Here is a 12,184-nt window from a genome sequence, read left to right as displayed (position 1 = left end):
AAGAAATTAAAAATAGAATTACCATATGACTCAGCAGTTCTACTTCTCAATATAAATCCCCCCAAAATTGGAAGCAGGGTCCCAAAGAGATATATTTGCACCCATGTTCACAGCGACATTATTTGCTATAGCTAACATGTGGAAGAAACTGCTGTGTCCATCAGTAAATGAATGGATAAGCAAAATGTGGTCTATACATACAACAGAATATTATTCAGCCTTAAAAAGTAAGGAAATTCTGACACTACAATATGGAGGAACCTTGAGAACATTATGCTAACTGAAATAAGTCAGTCACAAAAAGGCAAATACTGTATGATTCCACTTATACAAGTTACTTAGAGTACTCAAAATCATCAAGACAGAAAGTAAACTGATAGTTGTCAGGGCTGGGAGTGGGGGAAATGGAGAGTTATTGATTAATGCATAGAGTTTCCGTTTTACAAGATGAAAAGTTATGGAATGGATGGTGGTGATGGATACACATTATGAATGTATTTAATAACACTGAACTGTACACTTAAACATGGATAAAAGGATGGTAAGCTTCATGTTAGGCATATTTTACCACAATAAAAAAATTGGAAACAAAAAACTACAGGAGAGAAAGCATGGATGCAATTAGAAATAATTTCTATAACAACAATAACTAAAAGTATATCCTGAAAGATTTGAGTGTGAATAATAGGGAACTCATTGAGCTTTATAGCTCTAAATCACCTTAGGTATGATTTTTGCCTGTTGTTTACCCACTGGTATGGTTTCAAACAGAGCAAATAAACCATTTTTTGTCAATTTTTGTGGTTTTGACTGCTTGTTTGTTGCCACTGCTACATGCAAGGGACCTTGAGCTAGAAAATAGAGCAAGTTCTCCTGATGGCTTTGGAACTTGGCTTGGTTCACTGGTTCAGTGTTGGCAGGCTGCTTGCTCTTCTTATTGTTATTTTTTTAAAGGGTCAGACCTGCCCCACATGATAAGGATGGAGTGGGGAAGGTGCCAATAAATGATTCCTGCTCTCCAGAAATAATTCCACCATTTTATTCCAGCTTCCTGTTTCCTGTATTGCCAGATTTGAACATTCTTCACACAATTATTTTAGAAGCCTTTTCTTTAGCTTTGGTGAGTTCTTCTCTGCTCGTATTTGTGGGCAAGAAGATTGCCAGTTTCCATAACTATCATGTCAATTCCAACCAGGTAAGAGGACAGGCCTTTCTGTTATTTCCTCTAACCCTTAAATCTTTGCTCTCTAATCTGAGCCTCCTACTAACATGAACCTGTAACCATCTGGATCACATTTGAAGTATAACTACCAAAGGATTTTTGAGAAGTGGAGCATACTTACCTTTGAGGCCACATGAATTAACATAAGTGTTACTCCCCTAAACAGAAACGGTGTAGGGAGGCAAGAAGATAACTTCATATGGCACCGTGTTGTTGAGCTAGCAGAGTTCCTGTCCTCTTAGTGTTACTGTCCTTTCCACCAAGTCCTTAGAAGTCAACCACACACTGAGGCACAATAAGAAATACTTTTTTTGTTTTTTGTAAGTCTCCAACTATTCTGAGTTTGGCCTTTTCCCTAGGACTCAAAAGGGAAACATGAAAGCAAGATGTGCCCCAAATTGACTTTCAGGATAGCATAGAAGAAAGGGAGAAAAATTGTACTGTTTCTCTCTGTCCTGGTGATTACGTGAAAGAGAATAATAAGCAAAAGTCTCATTTTCTCACTGAAAAATTGCTTTCCTTATGATCACTAGCTTAAATGAAAATTCAAGTTAATCTAGAAATCAGATTTGCCATCCTTGTGTTCTGAAAATATTTCAGTGTTACTTGGAATGGAATAAACAACCTATCTTCATATACAGGAAATAGTATATCATTAATTCAAATTCAGATCAGCATTCTTCAACAAATAGTGGGCCTAAAGTGTTTGCCATTTCTTTATAGGATTTAATAGCCATCTGCCTTTGCAATGTCGTCAGTTCATTTTTCAGATCTTGTGTGTTTACTGGTGCTGCTATCAGGACTATTATCCAGGATAAATCTGGAGGAAGACAACAAGTGTGTTGAAATAGAATTCGATCTCTAATATAAAAAGATATTTGTACATATCCATACATATAGTCATAGAAGGGGTTATATCAGTTCAATCATGTTGCTGTTTTAATGTTACGCTTGTTGGGGAAATCTTTTAGAAGAATTTGGATTTCATGCTTGCCTTTATTTTTGCTTAGATTTTATCTAAAAAGAGATTTTTCCCTTTGAAAGTCATTTTCTACTGAAATGTTATTTGCTGTGAGAGTTTTCTATATGTTACCTCACAAAGCCCCATTCCCCATGTAACATAACTAAAAGATACTATTTCAGGTAAACTAACCATCACCTATTAACGGTTTTTCTATGGGGAAATATATTTTCAAGTCTTAGTCTGGGAAGTCAATAATACAACTTTCTCCATCCTGGCAGCAGAACTAGAAACCTTCCTGACTTCCTCAAAGGGCATGCACGGCAAGAGGCTTTCATGATAAAGAGTAAGGTCTTTATCTAGGTGAGCCTAGAGAATTTATAAGTTCTTCCTCTATATAAGAGAAAATTATCTAGGTCAGACTCTGTTCAGCTATTCCGAATGAGTAAAGTAAAGGTATGGTGTGTGGGAGGGGAGAGGGAGAGGGGGGATGGTGCTAGAGAAGGTTCTATAAGGCAAGCTCTTTGTCTAGCTGCAGGCCTGAAATTTGGTAAGTCCAATGTTCATGAGTTTTGAACTGATAAGATGAAAGTTATAACTTCACACCATGAGAGGTATCCCATTTCAACTATGGAGCATGATGAGATGTCAAAGAATGATCAGAACTGACCCTGGGTGCACCTAGGGAATGGATCAGGGTTCAGAAGGCAGAGAAACAGTGACAGAAGTCAAAGACAAGCTTAGGGTGCAGAAGCATTGTAGGAAAGTACAGCCATGGTCAGAAGCTGAAGTGTCAGAGGACTGGACCCTAAATTTTAATGGGTAAAGATGAATTGTCACAGTCCATGGGTAAATATAGATGGACTATAAGGTGAAATCTAATAAAAGTCAGAAGATAAGGCAGGGGCCCGAGCATGTATCTAGAATAAGACAATGTTGTATCATTTTATGTGAACTGAGTTTTGTTCTCATAGAGCTTCTGCCAGACCGCTGGCCTTTAAGGTGTAGCTCTTTTCCACTACTGTTTGACAAAAGGAAGTTGGGTTATGTTTAAAAAGGTTATTCAGTGCAAGTATGAGAAAACCTTGTAGTCAAAATTGAAGGATATCATAAGACAAATAGTGTAAATGGCAGTTCCAGACATTAGTTCTCCTTAGCTTTTGAAAACATACTTTGTTTATTCAGTATAAAAGCACAACATAAATTTTGGGAGAAGAGATACATGCAGTTGGGAAAAACTAAATGGTAGTGTAAGTAAAATTAAGTGCAGAATAAGTGCAATAAATATTGTAAGAAGGAAAATGGTGAAGCAGAACTTTCATGGATTATTGAAATAGGGTTAGGATAATTATAGATGGAGGGAAGGAAGACAGACTTCAGGCAACCTCAGAGTCGCTTTTAGCTTGTTGAACAAAGTGCATGCCTCAAAGGGATGCTGGTAAGCTCTTCCCTGAGACCCTCATTTTCCCAGTGCACATTGCTGGTTCAAGCAGAGAATGCTGCTGGCCCCTGGCCTCATTCGTTGGAGCAACCCAACCTCCACACTTGAGTTGCTAATCAGGACCAGCAAAGGCCTCTGAGACTCATTCAGCCTTCACTGGTTGTGGCAAAACTATCAATCCTTCCAGCCATGGCCTGGGTCTGAAGTGTTGGCAGGCCTGGGGCAGGGGGGATGTGAGAGCCCCAGGCCTGTGGTCGGCTGGGATGTCCGCCACTCTATCTTCCTGCTCATCCAGTTCTGACCATGTGCTTCTCTGTTCCCCATGATTGGGTTCCTTTCCTTGTTCTCTGATTCCCAAGAATGGGCCTTATTGCATTGTCCCCGGGCTCCCAGAAAGGCTTAAAAAATGAGTTATTATAAAAGAAAGAAATGTGTTATGTTCTTACTAGAGGAAGCAGATGGAGCAGTGGAGAGATCCTGGATTTTGGAGTCAGTCCATCAGGTGGATTGAAACCTGACTCAATGGTTCCTAGATGTGTGACCTTGGCCAAGTTACTTTTGCTTCCTGAAGCTCTAGTCCTCATCTGTAAACTGGGGATAAGGATAACTTTTCAGTTGTGAGAATTAAATTAGATGACAATAGTATCCATCATAGTGCCTGTCACTTCAGATGCTCAAAAATCAAACTTCTACTCTAGGTTCCTAGAACCCCAGCCAGTGCTTGGCAATCTACTGTCCTACTTCATGGAACCCACACTTCCAGAGTAACTGGTGTCTGAGGATCTGCAGCTAAATAGTGGCTGTGGCTTGTGGGAACTCACATTGCCTTGAGTGTCCAGAGAGAAGGCAGAGTCAGTCTTTGCTCAAGAAAGACTGGGAAAGTAATGGAAAATCAGAGCAGAAAAACATGTATGACATGTCAAGTTCTACCTGCTTGCTGACTTTAGACCCTAGTCAGGCACTCAGTCCAAGATTCTGAGAGCCATCAAGCATCTTTCTCAGGCACAGTACCACCGAGGATGATCCTCTGATCCCAAAGCCCACTCATTTGTGTGTGCAGCCAAAGGAGACACACAATTATTGGCAGGCCCCCCTTTCTCTGAGCAGAAATTTTATGGGATTCAATGTCTGATCTGTACTCATTTTAATCTAAGATTCACGCAGCTTATTTTGTCATCTGCCCATCTTTGCTTCCTTAAAAATACTCAGAACTGTGGAGCAAAGAAGTGGTCGAAGGGAAAAGTCCTCACAGATGTTCCTGGGTGAAGCAAAGTAATTTTTTTCTGTAGTGCCAACAAAGACCCCCTGAGGCTGGAGCCTTAAATGAGACCCAACAACAGGCTGGTATGTTCAGTGGCTGGAGGTGCTTACAGCCTCCATTAACCTGTGTCAGTTCCACAGCACATAAAATGTTTGCCGTTAGAACTTCCCGAGTTTCAGGTACAGTGATGCAATTTCCTGAATCCTTCTCCCTACACGACTCTCATGGGGCTCAACTTGCCCACATCAGGTCACTCACATTGGCTATGAATTGGCTGGGAGGGTAAAGAAGGAAGTAGGCTGTTGATTTCATTGCCATTATTTTCAGTGATACATTTATATGGCAAATAGCAGTGAGCTGTGAGGGGAAAACTGGTAGGAAGATTTGTTGTTGTTGTTTTTTCACACCTAAGAAATAAAAAGGAAATTTAGAGAATCAGTGCTGAGTGGTCATTTAACGGTTTAGATTTGAGGGATTCCTTCAGTTCTTGCTCGTATATGCCACTGTTTTCATTTGTGGTAACAGTTTCATTCCTCACCTTGTCCCCCATCACAGGGGGAAATGACACTGCTTTATAGTATGTTTCATTGTCAGGAGGTTAAACACTGGAAATTTATCAATAGAGGATATAATGAGTTCAAGACTATGTCCAGAGAGCCTTGAGATTGTAAAGGGATTGTGAAGTATGTTTCTTAACTTTCTACCTGTATTTGCCAATCACTTCTTACCAAGTAAACACTGAGCCCAGAGTAGTAAGCCCAGCTGGGACTGACTCGCATTGGTAACTTTTTTTTATTGTAATAAAACAGAGAGAAACTGAAGTAGGAAAATCAGAAGTGGTTATCATTATATTTTTAAGAGGAAGCAGTACTGAACTTGTTAGATGGGAAGTTATCTAAGCTCCATACAGAAGAGTGAGGGATGGAATAGTTATTGTAATGGGAAGTGGAATGGTTGGGATTTTAAGGCTGACAGTGACAAGTTCTACTGGGGCTTTTCTAAACTGTTCAAGGGTTAAAGTTAGGAGGGAGTGCAAGTCGGATTTTAGGAGACTTCAGATTCATAGCACAAAGATATGGCAATAAAGACTCAAATACTCAAGACAATTTGAAACTTTTCAGAAAGCATTCATGGGTTCATTCAACAAGTATTTACCAAGTACCTAGTATGTGTTTAGCACTTTGACAAGACCTGAAAATGTCAGTTCAACAAAAAAGCACGTGTGCTGGATGATTACACTCAACTTCTTTTAAGAAAAAAATGACATGCTTCTCACCAAGCAGAAGGCTTCAGCTGCAGACAGGAATGAATACGTTCCTGACTCTCTCCCTCCAACCGGCTCTGTCTCCTCAGTTTGCGTCTCTGGTAGGCGCGGGTGTAATGCTGCTCCTGATTGTGAAGGTGGGACATTTTTTCTACAAACCGCCGAATGTAAGCAGAACTGATCAAATAACTAAGACTGGAAAGGCCTGATCCCCAGATTACTACCATGGTGAGAATTGCACTCAGCTGGTCCCCACTGGTGGCCCCAGTCTATCTCTAGTGCCCTTCCTTTAAAATAATAGCATCTACCCCCCCAAGATTGGGAGCTAAATAAGGTAATATATATATATATACATAATAGAGAGAGAATAGTGTTGAGTTAATAAGCACTCAAGAAACATTAATTATCATTATTATTCTCCTTCTCATTAATCTATTTATTGTATAAGCTTTAAAGTAAGCTTAATAAGTAAAGATTCAGTTAAAGATGACAAAAATAGACTTCAGATGCCAGAACACCCATTACCAACACAGGCTCGGACTCACTGTGCATTCATGCCATCTGTTTTTCTAAGCCCTTTCCAGAAGGCCTTGCTCTGCATTCATATGAACTCAATCTCCCTACTGCTGCCACATGGCCTCCTGGTTAGTGCACAACACTAGAAGACAGGTTCTGAAAGTTGAGTTTTAATTCTGTGTTCAGCTGGGATGCCTCTACCTGCTTATGTGCCATTTCTTCCCTTTGTGTGAGACTGATTACCTTGCATTTAGAGATACCAGGTGTATTAAATACTGGGTATAATCCATTTGTTCCAAGATACAAATATAGATCACTGCTCAGTGACCATAATTTCCTTTTAAATTACCTCAATGTTCCCTTCAGTCATTTTTTTTGGTATCATTAATCTACAATTACATGAGGAATATTATGTTTACTAGGCTCCTCCCTTCACCAAGTCCCCCCCACAAACTCCATTACAGTCACTGTCCATCAGCATAGTAAAATGCTATAGAGTGACTACTTGTCTTCTCTGTGTTGCACAGCCATCCCTGGGTGCCCCCCACATTACACATGCTAATGGTGATGCTCCATTTCTTTTCCCCCCTCATTATCCCTCCCTTCCCACCCATCCTCCCCTATCCCTTTCCCTTTGGTAACCGTTAGTCCATTCTTGGGTTCTGTGAGGCTGCTACTGTTTGGATCCTTCAGTTTTCTCTCTGTTCTTGTACTCCACATATGAGTGAAATCATTTGGTACTTGTCTTTCCCTGCCTGGCTTATTTCACTGAGTGTAATACCCTCTAGCTCCATCCATGTTGTTGTGAATGGTAGGATTTGTTTTCTTCTTATGGCTGAATAATATTCCACTGTGTATATGTACCACCTCTTCTTTATCCATTCATCTACTGATGGACACTTAGGTTGCTTCCATTTCTTGGCTATTGTAAATAGTGCTGCGATAAACATAGGGGTGCATCTGTCTTTTTCAAACTGGGCTGCTGTATTCTTAGGGTAAATCCCTAGAAGTGGAATTCCTGGGTCAAATGGTGTTTCTATTTTGAGCTTTTTGAGTAACCTCCATACTGCTTTCCACAATGGTTGAACTAATTTACATTCCTACCAGCAGTGTAGGAGGGTTCCCCGTTTCTCCACAACCTCACCAACATTTGTTGTTGTTTGTCTTTTGGATGGTGGCAATCCTTACTGGTATGAGGTGATATCTCATTGTGGTTTTAATTTGCATTTCTCTGATGACTAGCGATGTGGAGCATCTTTTCATGTGTCTGTTGGCCATCTGAATTTCTTCTTTGGAGAACTGTCAGTTCAGCTCTTCTGCTCATTTTTTAATAGGATTATTTGCTTTTGGTTTCTTGAGGTTTGTGGGCTCTTTATATATTTTGGATGTCAAGCCTTTATCGGATCTGGCATATATGAATATATTCGCCCAAACTGAAGGATGCCTTTTTGTTCTCTTGGTGGTGTCCTTTGCTGTACAGAAGCTTTTCAGCTTGATATAGTCCCACTTGTTCATTTTTGCTTTTGTTTCCCTTGCCTGGGGAGGTATGTTCATGCAGAAGTTGCTCATGTTTATGTTCAAGAGATTTTTGCCTATGTTTTTCTCTAACAGTTTTATGGTTTCATGACTTACACTCAGATCTTTGATCCATTTCGAATTTACTATTGTGTATGGGGTTAGAGAATGATCCAGTTTAATTCTCTTAAATATAGCTGTCCAGTTTTGCCAGCACCAACTGTTGAAGAGGCTGTCATTTCATTTCCCCATTGTACGTACATGCCTTCTTTATCTTATATTAATTGAACATATATGTTTGGGTTAATGTCTGGAGACACTATGCTGTTCCACTGGTCTGTGGGTCTGTTCTTGTGCCAGTACCAAATTGCCTTGATTACTGTGGCTTTGTAGGAGAGCTTGAAGTTGGGGAGCGAGATCCCCTCCCCCATGTTATTCTTCCTTCTCAGGATGCTTTGGCTATTCAGGGACTTAGGTGGTTCCATATGAATTTTTGAACTATTTGTTCCAGTTCGTTGAAGAATGCTGTTGGTAATTTGATAGGGATGGCATTGAATCTGTAGATTGCTTTGGGCAGGATGGCCATTTTGATCATATTAATTCTTCCTAGCCAAGAGCATGGGATTAGTTTCCATTTGTTACTGTCCTCTTTAATTTCTCTTAAGAGTGTCTTATAGTTTTCAGGGTATAGGTTTTTCACTTCTTTGGTTAGGTTTATTCCTAGGTATTTTATTCTTTTTGATGCAATTGTGAATGGAATTGTTTTCCTGATTTCTCTGTCTATTAGTTAATTGTTATAGTGTATAGGAAAGCCAAAGATTTCTGTGTATTAATTTTGTATCCTGCAACTTTGCTGAATTCCGATATTAGTTCTAGTAGTTTTGGAGTGGAGTGTTTAGGGTGTTTTATGTACAATATCATGTCATCTGCAAATAGTGACAGTTTGACTTCTTATTTACCAATCTGGATTCCTTGTATTACTTTGTTTTGTCTAATTGCTGTGGCTAGGACCTCCAGTACTATGTTGAATAACAGTGGGGAGAGTGGGCATCCCTGCCTTTTTCCTGATCTTAGAGGAAAAGCTTTTAGCTTCTCTCTGTTCAGTATGATGTTAGCTGTGGGTTTATCATAGATGGCCTTTATTATGTTGAGGTACTTGCCCTCTATACCCGTTTTGTTGAAAGTTTTTATCATGAATGGATGTTGAATTTTGTTGAATGCTTTTTCAGCCCCAATGGAAATGATCATGTGATCTTTGTCCTTCTTTTTATTTATGTGGTGGATGATGTCGATGGATTTCCTAATGTTGTACCATCCTTGCATCCCTGAGATGAATCCCACTTGGTCATGGTATATGATCCTCTTGATGTATTTTTGAATTCGGTTTGCTCATATTTTGTTGAGCATTTTTGCATCTATGTTCATCAGGGATATTGGTCTGTAATTTTCTTTTTTCGTGGGATCTTTGCCTGGTTTTGGTATTAGGGTGATGTTGGCTTCATAGAATGAGTTTGGGAGTATTCCCTCCTCTTCTATTTTTTGGAAAACTTTAAGGAGAATGGGTATTATATCTTTGTATGTCTGATAAAATTCCGAGGTAAATCCATCTGGCCCAGGGGTTTTGTTCCTGGGTAGTTTTTTGATTACCACTTCAATTTCTTTGCTGGTAATTGGTTTGTTTAGATTTTGTGTTTCTTCCTTGGTCAGTCTTGGAGGGTTGTATTTTTCTAAGAAGTTGTACATTTCTTCTAGGTTTTCCAGCTTGTTAGCATATAGGTTTTCATAGTATTCTCTAATAATTCTTTCTATTTCTGTGAGGTCTGTTGTGATTTTTCCTTTCTCATTTCTGATTCTTTTGGTGTGTGTTGATTCTCATTTTCTCTTAATAAGTCTGGCTAGAGGCTTATCTATTTTATTTTCTCAAAGAACCAGCTCTTGGTTTCATTGATTTTTTTCTATTGTTTTATTCTTCTCAATTTTATTTATTTCTTCTCTGATCTTTATTATTTCCCTCCTTCTGCTGACTTTAGGCCTTATGTGTTCTTCTTTTTCCAATTTCAAAAATTGTGTCTCTAGGCTATTCATTTGGGATTGTTCTTCCTTCCTTAAATATGCATAGATTGCTATATAGTTTCCTCTTAATTCTGTTAGTATTTGTTTCACATATGTTGGTGCTCCTGTATTGGGTGCATATATATTTATAATGGTTATATCCTCTTGTTGGACTGACCCCTTTATCATTATGTAATGTCCTTCTTTATCTCTTGTTACTTTCTTTGTTTTGAAGTCTATTTTGTCTGATACTAGTATTGCAACACCTGCTTTTTTCTCCCTGTTGTTTGCATGAAATATCTTTTTTCCACCCCTTGACTTTTAGTCTGTGCATGTCTTTGGGTTTGAGGTGAGTTTCTTGTAAGCAGCATATAGATGGGTCTTTCTTTTTTATCCATTCTATTACTCTGTGTCTTTTGGTTGGTGCATTCAGTCTGTTTACATTTAGGGTGATTATTGAAAGATATGTACTTATTGCCATTGCAGTCTTTAGATTTGTGTTTACCAAAGGTTCAATGCTAGCTTCTTTACTATCTAACTGTCTAACTTACCTCACTTGTTGAGCTTTTATAAACACAGTCTGATGATTCTTTATTTCTCTCCCTTCTTATTCCTCCTCCTCTATTCTTTTTTTTTTTTTTTAATTATTATTTTTTATTGAAGGGTAGTTGACGCACAGTATTACATTACATTAGTTTCAAGTGTACAACACAGTGGTAGAACATTTATATACATAATTCTAGGTTCCAGCTATCACCCTACCAAGCTGTTACAATATCTTGACTATATTCCTTATGCTATACATTACATCCCGGTTACTTATTTATTTTACCATTGGAAGTCTGTCCTTTTTTTTTTTTTTTTTTTTTTTTTTGTGAGGGCATCTCTCATATTTATTGATCAAATGGTTGTTAACAACAATAAAATTCTGTATAGGGGAGTCAATGCTCAATGCACAATCATTAATCCACCCCAAGCCTAATTTTCGTCAGTCTCCAATCTTCTGAGGCATAACAAACAAGTTCTTACATGGAGAACAAATTCTTACATAATGAATAAGTTACATAGTGAACAGTACAAGGGGAGTCATCACAGAAACTTTCAGTTTTGCTCATGCATTATGAACTCTAAACAGTCAGTTCAAATATGAATACTCATTTGGTTTTTATACTTGATTTATATGTGGATACCACATTTCTCTCTTTATTATTATTATTTTAAATAAAATGCTGAAGTGGTAGGTAGATACAAGATAAAGGTAGAAAACATAGTTTAGTGTTGTAAGAGAGCAAATGTAGATGATCAGGTGTGTGCCTGTAGACTATGTGTTAATCCAAGCTAGACCAGGGCCATAAAACATCCACGAATGCAGAAGATTTCTCTCAGAACAGGGGGGGTGGGGTTCTAAGCCTCACCTCTGTTGATCCCCAATTTCTCACCTGATGGCCCCCCTGCGACTGTGCCTGTCTTAGGTTGTTCCTCCCTTGAGGAATCTTACCCGTCTCTGGCTAACCAGTCATCTTCCGGGGCCATACAGGGAAATGTAAAGTTGGTGAGTGAGAGAGAAGCCTTATTGTTTGAAATGGTTAGCTTTTTACTTCTTTGTAGATTTATGCCCTGTGGCTTCTATGCCCAGCATTTGTCTTGAGGTATCTTGACCACTTGGAGGAGTTATGATACTCGGTAAATTTGATATGAGGCACGAATTCTATTTATGGGTTGTAATTAGGAAGGAAGAAGAAAAGCTATAGAAGTAGCAGACGGAAGAAAACATGGGAAGATTGATTATTTCTTTGACATATCTTCTTGTAGAGTAACTTCAGCATATATAGGTTTTAAGCTACTACTTAAATTGTGCACACGCATTAACATAATAGGAGTATAGTTACATCACCAAAGCATACCTGTAATTACCAGCCATCTCCAGTGAAACCAAGAAAACCAGTTAGGCA

General features: G+C 38.8%; 1 protein-coding gene across 1 annotated transcript in view; it reads left to right on the top strand.

The window, feature by feature from the left end:
* LOC118917210 (testis anion transporter 1-like) overlaps positions 1-12,184 on the top strand; it is a 77,184-nt gene that overhangs the window by 34,664 nt on the left and 30,336 nt on the right. Inside the window, 3 exon segments of the mRNA XM_057493771.1 lie at positions 1,048-1,195; positions 1,946-2,059; positions 6,239-6,316. Coding sequence (XP_057349754.1) covers positions 1,048-1,195; positions 1,946-2,059; positions 6,239-6,316 — 340 coding nt within the window.

The sequence above is a fragment of the Manis pentadactyla genome, chromosome 16, assembly GCF_030020395.1.
Source record: "Manis pentadactyla isolate mManPen7 chromosome 16, mManPen7.hap1, whole genome shotgun sequence".
Lineage (NCBI taxonomy): Eukaryota > Metazoa > Chordata > Mammalia > Pholidota > Manidae > Manis > Manis pentadactyla.
Note: the sequence above shows the minus strand (reverse complement) of the source record. Positions and strands in the feature narration are given on the sequence as shown.